At 37.8% G+C, this 20,437-nt stretch overlaps 1 protein-coding gene across 1 annotated transcript; it reads left to right on the forward strand.

Annotated features, from left to right (window-relative positions):
• The first annotated feature begins 1,421 nt into the window (after positions 1-1,421).
• Positions 1,422-14,584, forward strand: LOC109075527. Its single transcript, XM_042716055.1, has 4 exons — positions 1,422-1,676; positions 9,641-9,803; positions 13,791-14,108; positions 14,196-14,584. Exons 1-4 carry the CDS (start codon positions 1,422-1,424, stop codon positions 14,582-14,584), a joined length of 1,125 nt encoding a protein of 374 aa, XP_042571989.1.
• The last annotated feature ends 5,853 nt before the right edge of the window (positions 14,585-20,437 follow it).

Below are 20,437 nucleotides of genomic sequence, written 5' to 3' on the forward strand. Positions count from 1 at the left end.
GCTAACCTTGAGATTTAGCCAACTATTCTGTCCCTGCGGCAAGTAGGTTGCACATCGACAGATAGTTAAACAGGATGAGGGCTGAAGAAAAAGTCGAAACTGAAGGAGGTCTTTTTCAGTGTTTTACTTCAAATCTTCAGTTGCACAACATCGTTTTCTTGTGAAACTATTATGCAACACAAAACATAAATTAAGTATAAAGTATGAGTAAAGGTAATTTTAAAGAAAGAAATACAATCTAATATTAATATGTGAGAGGGAACAACAATCTTATTCAAATGTACAACAAATGTTTCTTTTTAACAGATGAAATTCAATAAACAGTTTAACTTACAGACGATGGCCTCTGGCATGAAATAACAAGAATATAGCTTTTATCAGGGAGACATCTACTGCTGCATCACTGCTGTTGTGAAGTGAAACCTAAGATGGCTGCCATGACCTCTAACCTAAGTCACATGATGCACCTCAACCAATAAAAATAAACTCAAAATTCAATGACTATACAAACAGTCAGAACACCAACATTAGCACACATGTCAGTTTGGGGCAAGTTGTCTCAATGACTTTGGGGCAAGTCGTCACATGTGACAACTTGCCCCAGTACAAATAAACACATAAACATGCTCAAAAAAAATTGGGATGTATTTTTGGAAACCAAGTTTGCACAGATCGACCCATTCAGAACTCTGCCCTGCCAGACCCCAGCACCAACTCTGCATAGTCAGATACAGGGCATCGCTGTTGTTCAGAGGTTAAACATGTTAAGTTAAGCGAGTTATCTGCAGCATTCCATTCAGTTATCATGGATCTATGTGCAAGCCAGAGAACGTTTGAGTATAAAGTTCAAAGTAAAGTGGTCTTGCCACTTAATGTGTTTTGATTGAAATGTGTATTGTTTGGACTGAAATAATTGTTTTTCCAAATTCTCTAGGCATGATTGTTTATATTTCCAGTTCTGGTTTGAATTTAAAAATTTAAATCAATAAACACAATTAAGTAGCTGTGTTCTTATTTTTAGATAATGTTGTGTGACAACTTACCCGCCGATGGGGCAAATTGTCACAAGTGCACATTCTCTATTCAACAGTCTACAGCTCATGAGATAAGTTATGAAAATGTAATGAAAACAACATATAAGACTGCATTCTTTCATTTGGTATGACTTATATCATTGTGATGTATGGTGCTCAGTAAATGTTAGACAGTTTGAAAAGTGTGACAACTTACCCCACTCTCCACTAGTTATCCCTCCTCTCCCCAAAACGCCATGTAAGTCTCCTGTTATTAAACAACGGAAGATAGAGAGCCTAGATGCCGCTAATATCCTTTCACAACTCAAAGAACTCTTTATTCTAATTAACAATCGATCTGATGGCCTGGAACGAATGGTGGCGGAGAATGCTAGAGCGATCGCGAGTATGAAAGAGACAGTTAATGAAAACACCAAACAGATAGCCGACATAAAGACAGATGTTGAGTTTGTATGTGGCAAACTTAATGACGTCAAAGGCCAGCTCGGTCTGATGGAGATAATAGCGAAGAAGTTTGAGGTGAAATCATCTGAGCATGAACAACGTTTATCCCATCTCGAAGGATACACATGCCGTTGGAATCTGAGAATCTACGGGTTTCCTGAAAAGGAGAGGGAGGATGTTCGGGAGAGGGTTATCCAGGTTTGTCAGCAGCTTTTACCAGAAGCAAAGGACAAACTTCCATACACTGTTGATACTGTACATCGACTTGGGCATAAGCAAACGAGCAGCGACAAACCTAGAGGGATCATTTTTCAGTTTACTTCGCGCTTCTACCGTGATGCCATTTGGCAGGCAGCGAAAGACTCTCATTTTCTCAGAAATAACAACTTAAAATTGTCTGAGGATCTGTCCCCGGGCAGATAGAGAAAAGAGGAACAAACTATGGCCTCTCGTGGACAAAGCACGTCGGGACAACAAGCGGGAATACTTTGTAGGAGGAAGAGCTTTTTTGGATGGCACTGAAATTTTTCCACCAACCTGAGTTTCCCTCTACGATTGCTTATTTGCTTCACTATGTCGCAGTGCACTTTTGCTGATTCAGGACTTCTATGTTAATAAGCTAGAGTGCATATCCACGTGAAACAACTACGTTCTCAAGTCAAGTACTTTGTTACTTTTAGGGTTTAACCCTGATTATAAACGTTTAGCGTTGCACTTTGTTAAAGTGGCACTGGGTTTAGCTTAATAAAAAACCAGGTGCTTAAATGCTACTTGTTTGTTTGAACATGTTTGTTAAGGGTTCTTATATACTACTGTTTTAAAGTTAATTATTATGCCTATTTTTTTGCAGGCTACTGCACTACATCAGTATATTGTTTTTATTATTGTTTGCTGTGCTCGTTTTTATGCACATATTTCTTTTATGTCCGATCTCAATGCGTTATTTCTATTAGCTTATTATTATTATTATTATTTCTTTCCTTCCTTATTTTCCTTTATGGTTCTTTCTATTCACTCACTTACTGTTAGAGGGCTAAGAAACTCTACTAAACATAAAGCTATATGTTTGTACCTTAAACATTTCAATTCAGATTTTTTTTACAAGAATGTCATTCAGTCAAAGATGACTTTAATTTTTGGAGATCACAATGGGGCTTGGACCTGTGGATGTCCCATGGAACATCAAGTTCAGCTGGGCTCTGTATCTTACTTCATCGCTTTAAGGGGAAATTTCTGTTTTCTGATTGTGATCCAAGTGGTCGGTATATTTGCCTCCTACTTGAAATCTCAGACATAATGTTTATTATTATCAATCTTTATGGACCTTATCAACCAAAAGAAAATGAAGATTTATTTTATAGAATGGAAGAACGTATACTTTCATTGTTAAATAACTACCCCAACTCTTATTTGGTTTTTGGAGGAGACTTCCATGTGGTTATGGATAATAATAATATTGATAAGATGGCCCCCAAAATCTAATAATTCTAATTCCCACTTAAATATGTTCATGCAAAGATTTTCTTTGGTTGATAGCTGGAGGGAACTCATCCATCTTTAAAAGTATTCACATGGAATAATAAATCTTTTTAAAGCTTGCTTCTAAAGAGCTAAATAATATTTCAACTGATATTATCCCTTTACCTTTATCTGACCATAAAAGCATTTCTATTCACATCCCTATTTCAACTAACGTTAATTCATATAGTACTCCCTCTTATTGGAAGCTCAATAACTCAATTCTTGCCTATAATGATGTTAGAATTAAAATTGATGACATTATCACAAATTTTTGGAACAAAGCAAATGAAGAAGATAACTACTTCAGTAATTGGGAGCTTAATATGAAGTCTGTAAATATTTTCGAAAATTCAGTAGTGACATGGCTAAAAAGAGGAAGTCTAATGAAAGTAGTGTTATATGTAAAAATTGCTAGTCTTTTAGCCAAAAATGTGGAAGATATGACTGATCTTGATAAAGCTGAACTTGCTGAACAGCAACAACAATTAGATAAAATATATAAATATAAATATAAAGCTGAAGGAGCTTATGTCCGATCACGCAGAAAGTGGCTTGAGGAATGTGAGCAAAGCTAGCTCTGCTTATTTTTTTCGTTTAGAAAAACAACAAGCTAAAACAAATAATATAGGGAAACTCATGATTGATGGAGTATTAAATGAAGATCAAAAAGTACTTGGAAAATTCTGTTCTAAATTTTACACAGATTTATATTCATCTAAATTTTGCCACCAAGATGCAACTGATTTCTTTGAGTCTCTTCATAACATACAACCATTAAATATGGTAGATAAAGATTTTGTGATGCTCCTATTACCACGAATGAGATTGTAGAAGCAATTAATTCATTAAAAAATGGAAAATCTCCTGGCACTGATGGGCTATATTCTATAAATTATTTAGTAAAAAAAAGAACACCATTTCTATTAGAGGTTTTTAGAGAAAGCATAGAGAAAACATTTCTCCTCCTCCCACCCTATGTCAAGGAAAAATAACTCTAATTCCAAAGCCAAATAAAGATCCCCTTCTTATTGATAATTGGCGCCCAATTACTTTATTAAATAATGACTACAAAATTATAGCTTTAGTTCTGGCCAAAATACTAAAATGTGTCCTAAAATTCCATTATTGATGAAACACAGTCAGGATTTCTGCCAAACAGACATATATCAAACAACATACTACATACTATATTTACTCCCAAAATAAAGTTTTATTTTATTTTTTAGACTACTATACAGCATTTGACACTTTAGAACATGGGTTTTTGTTTCAAGCACTAAATAGAATTGGTTTTAGTGACTTTTTCTGTAATATGTTCAAAATGCTGTATATGAACAGTAGTAGCTCCATTAAGTTGAGTAACAGTACCTCTCCCAGATTCTTCCTTATCTTTTTTTAATTGCGACACATTTTCTTAGTTCGCACATCAAAGCAAGCCATCTAAAAGGCGTCAGTATTGGCAATACAGAGATAATCATTATCAGTTAGCGGATGATACTGTTCTGTTCTTAGAAGACTCTCTGCAAATACCTGCAGCCTTATGTACTCTTCATCTCTTCTCTAAAGCCTCTGGCCTACATCTTAATATTAATAAATGTGAATTACTTCCGATAAAAGACAGTATGATCTCTTCAATTGATGGTATTGCAATTCAAAACTGTGTTACATACTTGGTTATAAAAATAACCAAAGATAACTGTAGATGTTCTGTTAATTTGGACCCAATTGTTATGAATACAATGAAACGGTTTAACTGCTGGCTGCAGAGAGACCTTTCTTTAAAAGGCAGAGGTTTACTTGTTAAAGCGTAGGGTCTGAGCTGTGTCTCACCTTACCTATGCTGCTCAGTCACTGTTCATTAATAAGAACACAAATTATCGATGGAATCTTAGTCAATTTTTTATGGAAAAAATAAACCCCATTATTTGAAAAAGTCAGTGATACTAAATTCTCAACAAAAGGGCTGATTAAACTTTATTGATTTTAGTTTGGAATATTTTCCCTCAGCTTTCCTTCTCGCAACTTGGTGGCGCAAAGTTTGATTTAATGTGTAATTATGATATTTATAAACTCCCTGTCAAGCTATCTGTCACATGGAATTGATGTTGATGGTGTTGAAATTATGCAGCCAAGCGATGATATCTCAGATCATTATTTAGTTTTGTGCAAACTTCATATAGCTAAAACTGTAAATTCCACTTCTTGTTACAAGTATGGTAGAACCATCACTTCTACCACAAAAGACTGCTTTGTAAGTAATCTTCCTGATGTATCCCAATTCCTTAGCATATCCAAAAACTCAGAACAACTTGATGATGTAACAGAAACTATGGACTCTCTCTTTTCTAGCATTTTAAATACAGTTGCTCCTTTACGCTTAAGGAAGGTTAAGGAAAACAATCTGACACCGTGGTGTAATGAGCACACTCGCACCCTAAAGAGAGCAGCCCGGAAAATGGAGCGCAGCTGGAGGAAAACCAAAACTAGAAGTATTTCGTATTGCTTGGAGGGAAAGTAACCTATCTTACAGAAAAGCATTAAAAACTGCTAAATCTGATTACTTTTCGTCTCCTTTTAGAAGAAAACAAACATAACCCCAGGTATTTATTCAATACAGTGGCTAAATTAACGAAAAATAAAGCATCAACAAGTGTTGACATTTCTCAACATCACAGCAGTAATGACTTTATGAACTACTTTACTTCTAAAGTCGATACTATTAGAGATAAAATTGTAACCATGCAGCCATCAGCTACAGTATCACATCAGACAGTGCACTATAGATCCCCTGAGGAACAGTTCCACTCATTCTCTACTATAGAAGAGGAAGAATTGTATAAACTTGTTAAAATCATCTAAACCAACAACATGTATGTTAGACCCTATTCCATCTAAGCTCCTAAAAGAGGTGCTTCCAGAAGTCATAGATCCTCTTCTGACTATTATTAATTCCTCATTGTTATTAGGGTATGTCCCAAAAATCCTTCAAACTGGCTGTTATTAACCCTCTCATCAAAAAACCACAACTTGACCCCAAAGAACTAGTTAATTATAGACCGATCTCGAATCTCCCTTTTCTTTCAAAGATACTAGAAAAGGTAGTATCCTCACAATTATATTCCTTCTTAGAGAAAAATGGCATCTGCGAGGATTTCCAGTCAGGATTTAGACCGTATCATAGTACTGAGACTGCTCTCCTTAGAGTTACAAATGACCTACTCTTATCATCTAATCGTGGTTGTATCTCTCTATTAGTGCTATTGGATCTTAGTGCTGCGTTCGACACTATTGACCACACTATTCTTTTGCATAGACTAGAACACTTTGTTGGCATTAATGGAAGTGCATTAGCATGGTTTAAATCATACTTATATGACCGCCATCAATTCGTAGCAGTGAATGAAGAGGTATCATATCGATCACAAGTGCAGTATGGAGTACCGCAAGGCTCAGTACTAGGGCCGTTACTCTTCACACTTTACATGTTACCCTTGGGAGATATCATCAGGAAACACGGTGTTAGCTTTCACTGTTATGCTGATGATACTCAGCTCTATATTTCATCGCGGCCTGGCGAAACATACCAATTTGAAAAACTAACGGAATGCATAGTCGATATAAAAAAACTGGATGACGAGTAACTTCTTACTGCTAAATTCTGAAAAAACAGAGGTGTTAATTATAGGGCCTAAAAGCTCTGCATGTAATGACCTAGAACGCTGTCTAAGCCTTGATGGCTGCTCTGTCAATTCTTCGTCATCAGTTAGGAACCTAGGTGTGCTATTTGATAGCAACCTTTCCTTAGAAAGCCACGTTTCTAGCATTTGTAAAACTGCATTTTTCCATCTCAAAAATATATCTAAATTACGGCAGATGCTCTCAGTGTCAAATGCAGAAATGTTAATCCATGCGTTTATGACCTCAAGGTTAGACTATTGTAATGCTCTATTGGGTGGTTGTTCTGCACGCTTAGTAAACAAACTCCAGTTAGTCCAAAATGCAGCAGCTAGAGTTCTTACTAGAACCAGGAAGTATGATCATATTAGCCCGGTCCTGTCAACACTGCACTGGCTCCCTATCAAACATCGTATAGATTTTAAAATCTTGCTTATTACTTATAAAGCCCTGAATGGTTTAGCACCTCAGTATTTGAATGAGCTCTTGTTACATTATAGTCCTCCACGTCCGCTCCGTTCTCAAAACTCTGGCAATTTGATAATACCTAGAATATCAAAGTCAACTGCGGGTGGCAGATCCTTCTCCTATTTAGCGCCCAAAGTCTGGAATAACCTACCTAACATTGTTCAGGAGGCAGACACACTCTTGCAGTTTAAATCTAGATTAAAGACCCATCTCTTTAACCTGGCTAACACATAACATACTAATACACTTCTAATATCCAAATCCGTTAAAGGATTTTTAGGCTGCATTAATTAGGTATACCGGAACTGGGAACACTTCCCATAACACCCGATGTACTTGCTACATCGTTAGAAGAATGGCATCTACGCTCATATTAGTCTGTTTCTCTCTTATTCCGAGGTCACCGTGGCCACCAGATCCAGTCTGTATCCAAGTCAGATGGTCACTGCAGTCACCTGGATCCAGTACGTATCCAGACCAGATGGTGGATCAGCACCTAGAAAGGACCTCTACAGCCCTGAAAGACAGCGGAGACCAGGACTAGAGCCCCAGAGACAGATCCCCTGTAAAGACCTTGTCTCAGACGACCACCGGGAAAAGACCACAGGAACAGATGATTCTTCTGCACAACCTGACTTTGATGCAGCCTGGAATTTAACTGCTGGTTTCGTCTGGTCAGAGGAGAACTGGCCCCCCAACTGAGCCTGGTTTCTCCCAAGGTTTTTTTTCTCCATTCTCTCACTGATGGAGTTATGGTTCCCTTGCCGCTGTCGCCTTTGGCTTGCTTAGTTTGGGACACTTCATTTACAGCGATATCGTTGACTTGATTGCAAATTATTGCACAGATACCATTTAAACTGAACTGAGCTGCATGATGACATCACTGAATTCAATGACGAACTGCCTTTAACTGTCATTTTGTATTATTGACACACTGTTTTCCTAATTAATGTTGTTCAGTTGCTTTGACGCAATCTTTTTTGTTTAAAGCGCTATATAAATAAAGATGACTTGACTTGACTTGACTATCTAACTTTCACCAACAAGTTCTGTTGGCGTGGACTCTCATTTACAAACATAACTTTTCTCCTCATCAATGTTACATATGGAACAATAGGTATATTTTATTAAGATTAAATCTTCTGTTCTATAATAACTGGTTCAGTAATGGAATATATCACGTTAGACAGCTCTTTAATAACGAAGGTCTGCATTTTAGGTATGCAGAGTTTCTTTCAGAATATAATATACTGGTAAATCCCAAAGAGTTTGCCACAGTTATGGATGCTATTCCTTCTGGGATACTCATGCTTTTCAAAAACAATACTCTCTCCTTGGGTTCATTGTCTTATCCTGAGCCTGTCAACACACACCTATTGGTAAGATATGTTTCACTGAATAAAAAAGGAAGAAATTATAAAATAAGAGTTCTATTCCTTGAAAACATTATTTCTGCCCCTCCTGCAATCTCATACTGGAATAGGCTTTTTGATCATTTAAATTGGAAAAAATATATGGTCCATACAACACAGATTTTTCCTCACAAACAAAGTAAAAGAAATATCTTTTAAATTAGTTCATAATATTTACCCAATCAAAAATTTCCTTCAAAAAAAAAAAAATCAGATCTGATTTTGACACTAATTGCTCTTTCTGTCAGAATGACGCTGAAACTCTTCTTCACTTGTTTTGGTCGTGCAGTTATACTCGGAAACTTTGGAAAGATGTTCGTTTCAAGAAATATCTTGCAAAATGTTTCTATGAATCCCCAAATTGCTATTTTTGGATTTTTTTAACCACTGGATTCTAATGCCTGCTTTATAATAAATCTAATTATTTTCCTGTGCAGATTTTATATTCATAAATGTAAATTCTCAAACTTCTGCATGAGATAAAACATTATTTAAATACAATCTCGTCATCTCTTAACCCAAAAGTGCTCAGAACTTGTAAAATTTGCACGACTTACAAACTTTTTACTTTATTAAATGTTTAGATTTCCTTTCATTTAAGTAATGCCCTCTTTCTTTATCCTTTTCTTTTTTGTAAATGTAACACTCTCTACCTTTTTTTTGTGTGCTATGATGTTGTTGAAATGTTTGCTGTCTCTCTCTATATATATATATTCTTTATATTTTGTTATTCTTAAAATTATTTTTTTATTCTAACTCTGTTTCATACTGTAAACGGAATGTTCAAATAAAGCATTTGGGGGAAAAAAACAAACAAACAAAAAAAAACCTTTTGTCTTTCAGTGTTTGATACTTATTTGACTTGTCGGGCCACGTGCTGCAGTTCACTGTGCGAGCAGCATGACGCCCCCACGGTCACAAGTTTTGAGTAATCTCACGCGGCGTCATGGTGTGAAAGTGGCGTCCGCGGTGAATGTGGAAGACTGTTGCTTAGCTGTAGGTGAGGTCGTGGGGCATGAACATATCATGTTGGCCTTCATCTTAAAATTGATGATTGTGATTATGTTATTTATGCTACCAGCTCAGGTAACTAACCCCGAGATCGTGGCTGAAAAAAGCAGTTCAGCCAATACTGATACTCCGATTTCTAAATTTGTTATGGAGACAGACATGCAAAGAGAAGATGGTGCGGTTAATGTTTTGCAGTCCGATTTGCTTTGGGATGCCATTGAAATGGAGGCAGAACAGAGTCAATTTAAAGTGCCAACAAAAAGGAAAAAGCCGGGCGATTTTCAAACTGTTAAATCAAAGAAAGCAGATGTGGAGAATGTTTATTGTGACGATGGAATGGAAAGCGGTAGTGAGTCCTCAGATTCTAGGGTTAGTTTGTCTCAGAGTGACTTTTCTGCCTGCAGTTATGAAGCTGAGGACATTAAACTCTTTCTCAAGGCTACAAAAAAACAAAAGAGGAGTGCGTGTAATTGAGTATTTTCCCAACACAAAACAGTTTGTTGACAAAACTAGGCTTTTCATGTCAGAAGGTTTGTTTACAAACAAAGAGATATATCGATTAAAAAAGATAGTGAAAACACTCTCGTCTGGTGATGTTAATGAAGGTAGTGAGAAAACTTAATATTATGACCATGAATGTAGTGGGTGTGGGTCTGTGTAACACTTCACAATTCAGTTTTCAGACCACATGGAGCAAATGCAAAAATGAAAAAATGAAATTAATAATAAACATATAGGCTACTATTTACAGACAAGCAGAATAGCCCAGAACATGAAAGCAAATGTGCTAAATTGCACTCATACTGTGTGAACAGATCATATTTAGCAAATGAACATTAACCTGTAATGTCAGAGGAAAACTCTTTCCTCCAGATTTTTTTCTTGATTTCCAGTGTGTCACTTGTGTATTTAAGGCTAAAGACATTTACAGGTCCTTCTCAAAAAATTAGCATATTGTGAAAAAGTTCATTATTTTCCATAATGTAATGATAAAAATTTAACTTTCATATATTTTAGATTCATTGCACACCAACTGAAATATTTCAGGTCTTTTATTGTTTTAATACTGATGATTTTGGCATACAGCTCATGAAAACCCAAAATTCCTATCTCAAAAAATTAGCATATTTCATCCGACCAATAAAAGAAAAGTGTTTTTAATACAAAAAAAGTCAACCTTCAAATAATTATGTTCAGTTATGCACTCAATACTTGGTCAGAAATCCTTTTGCAGAAATGACTGCTTCAATGCGGCGTGGCATGGAGGCAATCAGCCTGTGGCACTGCTGAGGTGTTATGGAGGCCCAGGATGCTTCGATAGCGGCCTTAAGCTCATCCAGAGTGTTGGGTCTTGCGTCTCTCAACTTTCTCTTCACAATATCCCACAGATTCTCTATGGGGTTCAGGTCAGGAGAGTTGGCAGGCCAAATGAGCACAGTAATACCATGGTCAGTAAACCATTTACCAGTGGTTTTGGCACTGTAAGCAGGTGCCAGGTCGTGCTGAAAAACTAAATCTTCATCTCCATAAAGCTTTTCAGCAGATGGAAGCATGAAGTGCTCCAAAATCTCCTGATAGCTAGCTGCATTGACCCTGCCCTTAATAAAACACAGTGGACCAACACCAGCAGCTGACATGGCACCCCAGACCATCACTGACTGTGGGTACTTGACACTGGACTTCAGGCATTTTGGCATTTCCTTCTCCCCAGTCTTCCTCCAGACTCTGGCACCTTGATTTCCGAATGACATGGAAAATTTGATTTCATCCGAAAAAAAAGTACTTTGGACCACTGAGCAACAGTCCAGTGCTGCTTCTCTGTAGCCCAGGTCAGGCGCTTCTGCCGCTGTTTCTGGTTCAAAAGCACACGCCTGTGCACGGTGGCTCTGGATGTTTCTACTCCAGACTCAGTCCACTGCTTCCGCAGGTCCCCCAAGGTCTGGAATCGGTCCTTCTCCACAATCTTCCTCGGGGTCCGGTCACCTCTTCTCGTTGTGCAGTGTTTTTTGCCACACTTTTTCCTTCCCACAGACTTCCCACTGAGGTGCCTTGATACAGCACTCTGGGAACAGCCTATTCGTTCAGAAATTTCTTTCTGTGTCTTACCCTCTCGCTTGAGGGTGTCAATGATGGCCTTCTGGGTTAACCTCTTACCCATGATTGCGGTTTTGAGTAATGAACCAGGCTGGGAGTTTTTAAAAGCCTCAGGAATCTTTTGCAGGTGTTTAGAGTTAATTAGTTGATTCAGATGATTAGGTTAATAGCTCGTTTAGAGAACCTTTTCATGATATGCTAATTTTTTGAGATTCTTTGGGTTTTCATGAGCTGTATCCCAAAATCATCAGTATTAAAACAATAAAAGACCTGAAATATTTCAGTTGGTGTGCAATGAATCTAAAATATATGAAAGTTTAATTTTTATCATTACATTATGGAAAATAATGAACTTTTTCACAATATGCTAATTTTTTGAGAAGGACCTGTATTTTTCTATTTTCTGTAAAGCTGCTTTGAAACAGCACTGAATGTGAAAAGCAATATGCAAACAAATATGACTCTTTTAACGAGTCTTACTTTTCTTCGAGTGATAATTGTCTTTTTAGACTGGAGTGTTTAGATTCAGTCTGATGTAAAACTGTCATCTTCTTAAGAAGTGAAGTGTGCATTTTAGCATTAACTACTTTAAAATCAAGCTTAATCACAAAAAGTTTCAAACACTGGCAGACAGATAATCATAAACTCATGACACTGGTTGAGCCACTGTTATTATGTGGAGCTCCGTCAGACTGAACAAATAAACCATTTCTGTCCAGTGCCAGAATTTGTTGCTTGTTTATTTAATTTCATATTGATCACAGATTGTGTTCTTTTCTTGAAGATTCATTTAGTCAGTTATATTCTGTATATAGTACCCGAAGAAAGCATTTAGTGATAAAATTAATCTCTGACATATATATATATATATATATATATATATATATATATATATATATATAATAAATATAATAAAAATGTAATAATATATCATTTTATATAATCAGCACCCAGCTGAAGGTGAATAACACCTCAGTAAGAGCTGCTACTGTTTACATGTCTGTCCACCAGATGTCACTGTCTCTAAAATCAATGTGATGCACTCAAGAAACAGTTTATTAAACTCTTAAAAAGTAAAAAAAAAAACATTGATTAATTCTGAGAAAATAATCTTTTCGGTTAAAATCTCAGAAAAAAAAAATGCCTTTATAATGAGGCATTTTGTCTGAGTCCTCCAGGTTCATGTCAACTTTGTGTGAAATACTAGTTTTACTTCCTTTTTATTAACCCCCTCCCTCTCTCTCTCTCTCTCTCTCTCTCTCTCTCTCAGAGGAAGTGGGCGTCTCTGTCACATTCATCTGTTCATGTTAAACATGTGACCAGGAAAGAAACACTAAAACTCATCTGAACACACATCGAGAGCTTCAGAAGAACTGAATCTACTAACAACAGAGAAGATCACTGAAGAAGAGAGAAGAATGAAGATCATCTGGACTTTCACTCTGCTGATGATTCCTGGTGAGAGTCTGAACTCACAGTAAATCACTAAAAACAGCACAGAGTCGTTCACTTCAGCTCATGTTGTTGAAATGGAAACTTTAAAAGCAATTAGAAAGTTCATCTCTGTTCATTCTCATATAAATATGTTATTGTTGTATTAAGATGCTGGTTTGTTGTAGGTGTGTTGAGCTCCATCAGTGTGACAGGATATTCAGGAGGAGGAGTCAGCATCACATGCAGATATGATAGAGGATATACAGACAAAGACAAGTATTTTTGTAGAGGACAACCAGTAACATGCTCTGACCTCATCAAGACGGATAAAAAAAATGGTGAAAAATGGGTTGGTTCTGAAAGATTCTCTCTGTATGACGACACAAGTGCAGCAGTTTTCACTGTGACCATCAGAGATCTGACAGAACAGGATTCTGGGACGTACCGGTGTGTGCAGTTGATATCTCTGGAAACATAGATTCCTACACTGAAGTGAATCTGAAAGTTGTAACAGGCGAGTAACTGAGACTCTCAAACCCATGATGATCATCAACATCACACACTCAACACCTGACTGTGATTACTGCGGCTCACACATCTAACTCATTTAAATTTTTTTTTTTTACTTTAAATGAAGATGAATTGTCATTCCTGACTTTATTCTTTACACACTGATATCTGAGATTGTGTTCAACAGGTCAACAATTCTGTGCCGTGAGAGGATATTCAGGAGGAAATGTCATTATAAACTACAAATATAAGACACTAGAAGAGAATCCTTTGATAGATGTGTGTAAAACTGGATCAGATCAGTGTTTTACTCTAATAAACACTGACAGAGCAGCAGAATGGACACATGACGGCCGATTCTCTGTTCATGATGACAGATCTGCTCGTCTCTTACGTGTGTTTATCAGAGAACTGAATGAGAACGATTCTGGAGAATATAAGATTACAGTCAAAGTTTCTGAAGACTACAGTTTCTTCTCTGAGTTTCACCTGAACATCAGAGATGGTGAGCTGCTTTCATTCACTCATGCATTTGTTTCTGTGGTGAACTGATGAATCTGTTGTTTAATGTGAACTTGATTTGTCTCTCAAGCAGCTGATTGTTGTGAGAAGAGCATCAGTCTCTCAGCTGCTGCAGGAGGATCTGTGAACATCAGCTGCAGATACCCACAATCCCACAGTGCTGATGTGAAGTTTGTCTGCAGGAGATCTGGATCTAATCTCTGTGCTGAAGAGACGTCTGTGAAAGAGAGCAGAAGATGGAGCGCTGAGGGACAGATGCAGCTGTATGATGACAGAGAGCAGCAGCTCCTGACGGGAATCATCAGTCATGTGACTCAGCAACATTCAGCTGAATACTGGTGTGGAGTTCAGTCTGATCAAGGACACAAGAGCTTCATCACACGAGTCCTCGTCAGCGTTACAGGTACAGATGACTTTCTCACTCATATTAATTATAATGTTATTAATAATCACAGCTAGCTTCCATTCAACAGATCACAGTGTGTCTTATATCATGTTGACTGACTGCAAAGAAAGTAATTATTGACATTTTTAAGTGACCTGATTCTGTTCATACAGGTTAAACAGACAGAACATCTAAAATTAACCTGTTGTTAAGCAAAGCAAAACCACAAACCACAGTTAAAAGAGGAACTGTCCTTATAAAAATAAACGGCAGGTTTATGATTGCAGTCTCTGCAGGTAAAAGTGCAGTTTTGTGTAGAATAATGTTGCTGTTCTGCTCAGAGAGAAACTGCACACAGAGTAAAGCAGAGGACAGTGTTTGTGTTTTATTCTTCATTTCTTTCTTTAAATGTCCAGTATCAGCAGATCTGGACTCAGTTTGAAAGCAGCAGCAGTGTGTAGTTTTCTGTCTGGTTGTTTGGTGTTAATACAGTGTTTAGTTGGTCATTTAGATACAGTATTACTGTAGTTTTTTTTACTTGATTAAGTTTGCTCATCTGGATGCAGTATTAGATTTTAGCACTTCTGTGAGTCACTTCACCAGTCTTGTACTATAGTGAAGAAGCTGCAGTTAAAGATGCTCATCCAGTAACCTGCTATGAACTGTTTTATTCACAGAGAAACTTCTGATATGTAAACAATTTTTTTTCTCTTGCTTTCCACAGTTTAAGGCTTTAGACAAGAATGTGTGTTTTATTGTAAATTTGCTTTGAAACAGCACTGAGTGTGAAAAGTTATATGCAAATAAAAATAACTATTTTAAAAACTCTTACTTTCCTTACATTGATCTCTGTCTTGATAGACTGGAGCATCTGGTTTAGGTTTTTTTTTTTTTTTTTTTTTTTAGGGAAGTGTGTATTTTATGCATCACTTGCATCATAATCAAGCACACAATCACAAAATATTGTTTTTTTCAAACACTTTTCAAACAGTGCCAGACAGATAATCTGAACTCTCATGTGTTTTCATCTTGACCACACAGATGTTTCTCTTTCTCCAAGATTAATGTAGAGTCTCAATATAGTCTACATATAGTACCTGGAGAGAAGCTACAGTAAAAATCCAGAGTAGAAATTAACTCTGCTGGGAGTACATGTGAGACCACACTCCAAGAGTGTGAAAGGTGTTAAAATATGAGTGTTAAATTAACACTGAATCAGAGTTAAAGTTAATGAGATAATTAAGTGATTAATTGAGTGATGATTGATGCATTATTGATGAGTACCTGATGTTAACGCAGCAGAATCAACAAAGATGAAAATCCACTATTTTAATGTCACCATTATAGTGGCCAATGTTTGCTTTAGTTGGGCTCTTGACCCCTTAATATTTTAAAGTCAGATTTTAAGCTTGGCTGTTGTAATGGAGTTATAAAACAGATGGGCAAACAAAAATATTGGTTTTTCCTGGAATCAGCTGAGTAGCAAAACTTCTCATTTATTTGATTATTGTGGCGAATGATTTTTCCAGCACAGGATTACTGTAGCATTTTTAAATACAATCTGGCAGAATTTCTTAAAAGTTGTTTTGTTCAAAAAATCTTTCATAAAAATAGTCTTTCCTTTTAGACATGCAAACATCAAGAATCAACCTGTGAACCTCAACGACGGTGAAAATCAAAAAAAGCATGTTGCAGGAGACTCTAGTGCTGCAGTGCATTCCTGGGTGCCATCACCTATCAGAATTCATCCATGGCTCCCCATGATGCCCCTGTGGCATGAATAAATCATATTACCTGAATTGTCTCTAGTAATTTCCTTTATGTTTTAGGCTTTAAATAAGTTTGGTGATTCAGGTCAAATAATTGTATGTAAAAGCATAACTAATATCACGTTAAAACATAATCATGTTTTTTTATTTTGCTTTCGATCTCTCTATTATAACTGAGTTATAACAGCCAAACAAAATCTAACTTTTAAAAATGTAAGAGTCAAGAGCCCAACTAAAGCAAACACGGACCACTATAATGGTGACATAAAAAATTAGATTTTTGTCTCTTTGTTGATTCTGCTTGTTAACATCATCAGGTCTAGATCAATAATGGTCAATCATCACTCAGTTAATCACTTAATTATCTCATTAACTTTAACTCTGCTTCAGTGTTAATTTAACACTCCTATTTTAACACTTTCACACTCTTGAGCGTGGTCTCACATGTACTCCCAGCAGAGTTAATTTCACTCTGGATTTTTTGCTGTGTATTAGTTATCACATTAATCTCTGAAATAAAATGTAATGTCAAGAAACACAGATGAATCGACACCTCAGTGTAATTAGGAGCTGCTGCTGCTTACATGTCTATCCGCAGACTCTCTACTCAGACTCTCTCTCTCACTTTCAATTCAATTCAAAATTGCTTTATTGGCATAAATGCAAATGATACAATATTGCCAAAAGCTTAATATACAAAATTATAATAATAATAATAATAATACACACAATAATATAACAATAATAATAATTAAATGAACATCAAGGCAGCAATGGAACTGAATATTATAACATCTTAAAAATATTAAGCTGTAACAGATTATAATGTGTGTGAAGATTTGATCACTATTGTGTCTTTAAACACACAACCATACTAAGGATGACTGTGGTGCACAATAGGGTTAGACACACTGAGGGTCACACACACACACACACACACACCGCTCACTTGCTGTCTCTCAGGCTTCTTATTGGACATGTATTTCTGACAGTGCTGGAGGAAGTGCGTCTCTGTCTCGATCTCTACTACCGTCTGACAGTGAACACACACCTTTGCTCTCTGGGTAGCCAGCTCTTTGTTCCCTGCCAGTCTCGATGCTAGACTGTGCTCACTGAGCCTGTACTGTCAGATCTGTCTCTGCTTTGTGTCTCTGACACGCTGGATATAATCGTCATCTTCAAATCTTTATTTTAAGTAAGATAAATTCTAATTTACTTTGTTTTTAGTTTCTTGATACCAATGTTCCAATATTATTTTTTGATTTTTTTGATAATTTGATTTCTTTCAATGTTTGGTGAAAGCATGCTGGTTTGAGACTGGCTAGTGTTAGTAGAGTTAGTAGTTAGTAAGTCTCAAACTATGCTGACTAGTGGACTCGTTTCAGGGTTCAGTGTCTTGGGTTTGTAGGCGCTTTACAATGTGCGATTCTGTTGGACTTAAGAATGCATCCAGAATTTGAGGGATCTTTTATGCATATTAATAATCAATGGGAATCTGCCAATTTCTGCCCTACATGCGTTAATTGGGTGTTTTTCCTTTGTAATTTTAGAATCATTTGCAGAATTCTGTGGTAGGCTTTCTGGTTGATGTCTGTCCCATCTAGTGTAGCGCTGATCATTGAGTGACCCCAAACCTCACTTCCCTACACGCTAGGGCTGAATCACACTATCAAGATTTTACACCAAATTGGAAAGGTATTCAATCTGTTGGAATTTTTTCTTGATTGCGTAAGAAGAGCTCTTCGGCTTTTACTTTTGAGAGCATTCACTGCCGAACTGAGAACTCCTCCGATGCAGTGATGATTCAGCCGAGTAATTGTAGCTGGCTCGTGTGTTCAAGGCGTGCCGCCTAGACTGAACTGGTATCTGTGTACCTGACATCCTGGGCTTCTTCTTGAAAGACCATAAGGTGGTCTTTTTGAGGTTTACGCCAGGGCCCAGTTCTGGCATAGTTGTCCAGCAGGTCCAGGGCTTCTGTATCCCTGTGGGTTTTAGGGGTGAATGGTCCTATAGGGATTCTGGAGTCGTAATGGTGCCTTTGTGCTGATGGCGCGGCCTCGTCCTGCATCCTTTAGGGTCCTTGCAAAAACACGTACTGCATCTGTGTGGTGGTGGGTCCATCATAGAGGTTTGGAAGGCCAATTTGTGGTGGTTGGGCCAGTTGTACATTAGGAGCGTAAGAACATCCCGGGAATTTCATCATTAAGCCTGTAGATGCCGTGTGGTTGTTTGTCGAGTCTTGGAGAAGTGGGAAATTATAATTCGGGACTCTGAGTAACGGTCATTAAGTTCCAGTGGGTAAAAAACACTGAGGGGTGTCCTGTGAAGTCTCGTGATGATCTGGTGGGCATGTCACCTTTGTGCGTGACTTTTTGGATGTGGGAAGTCCATGGGAGGAGGACATCTGGAATCGGTTCAGGATGGTGGGCAGGTGAGGCTGTGTGTTTCTGTGGGTGTCTGTGTGTTTGTGCAGGCCTGTTTCTGTATATTGTTGTCTGATTTGTCTGTAGTAGGACTTGTACTGTAGCAAAGTGTGTTGTCTTTTGTGTTAGTTGTAACTGCTCTCTCATGTCTTGCAGCTGTCTGGAGAAGCTCTTCTTTTCTGTCTTTGTCCTCTGCTAGCTGGCTAGCTTTACACGGAGATTTGGTTGTCTTTCTTCAGTTCTCGAAGCTCTGTGAGTTCAGTGATGGACGAGTGAGGTGTTTTTCCGCAGCACTGAGTTTGTTTTTGAGCTCTGGATGTAAAGATTTGTGTTGTGTGTGCTGAGATTTGGCCTGAGTGTGTTCTTTGAATTCAGTGAAGTCCAGTTCCTGGACTCTCTCAGTCAACATCAGGTGGTGAAGGTGAAATGGGGGGGGAGGGGAGGGTTACTGGGTCCTTCCTCCTCAGAGTCCTGTGCATCTTCCTGAGGCGTCGTTTCTCTCCTCCTCGACTCTGGCTCTTCAGCAGGTGAAACATCTGAGTTCAGGCTTGCTTCATTTCCTTTCAGTAGGAAGGTGCTTCTTATGTAACGATGTTATGGTGAATGGGTTGTCTGTATCCCAGTATTTCAGCTTTACATGATAGTTTAGCTTCCCCCTCGACCAATCCCTTCTTTAAAAAATGGCTTGTATTCCTCACAGATGGCCAATTTTCCATGTAGTATTAGAGTGTTGTAGAAGATGAGGTTTGTTCGTAATTCTCTTCCCATTGAGTGCATGTAGTCATCATACAAAACATCAGGATTGTCTCTTGATTGTTTGCTTTCTCTTTGGGTTTTTTCGTGCCTGCACACTTTCTGGCACTGCTCTGGGTAACCCCTCCCTGCACAGTTTGCGCCAGGTTGCCATGGGGCCAGACTGGGCATTGAGCCTAAGCTGTCAGATAGATTTACCTTTAGCTTGTAAGAATGAAGCTTTACTCCTCTCTGAATAATAAAATAAAAAAAAATTGTCCAAAGTGTTGTGCCAGAAGAGCTCACCTCTCTGTTTAGTCAGCTGAAGATCACAAAATTTTTTGTGAGAAGTTTTTCAGCTGGAGTTCCTTTAAAAAATCCTTGACTTTTTTGGAGGGAAATCTGCAGTTTAAGCTGCTGGAGTGGTGATCATGATTTCCCAGGAATCCAAATTGTTTCCTCGTTTGTTTGTAGTTGTTTGTTGTCGTTATGTTTTTCTTTTATGTTTTTCAGGAGGCTCACTTGAGTGTCTGAGCATTACAGTTCTCTCTCTCTCCTCCTCTTCGCTCTCCCTCTCTCATCTCGCTCTCTCTCACACCCACACTTCCGTGCACGCTGGGAGCGTTTGGGGGTGGTGGTAAGGGATTTTACTGAGAGGTGTTTTGCTAGTTTTTTTTTTTTGTGTTTTTCTTTATTTATTTTTTCTCTACTTCTTTTTTTGTGTTGTGTGTAAAAAAAAGGGGGATCGATACATATATTCGTGAAGAGCTGATTTGGACAATTAAAAACACGTATTGATGTGTTTGCCAAGCACTGGCAGGGCGTCGGTGCTGGGCGGGTGGAAGAACCACCTGTTTCGCGGCGTCATGGGAGCCATATGTTACCTGTGGCAGGGTGTGTCTGTGGAGGATGTGTTGCTGGAGGTCAGAGAGGAGGTTGGATAGGACAACATTTCTTTCTTCGGCCGCTCCAGGATAATAAAGCGGTGGTTTTTTGTTAAGAG

This window comes from Cyprinus carpio, chromosome B1, assembly GCF_018340385.1.
Source record: "Cyprinus carpio isolate SPL01 chromosome B1, ASM1834038v1, whole genome shotgun sequence".
Lineage (NCBI taxonomy): Eukaryota > Metazoa > Chordata > Actinopteri > Cypriniformes > Cyprinidae > Cyprinus > Cyprinus carpio.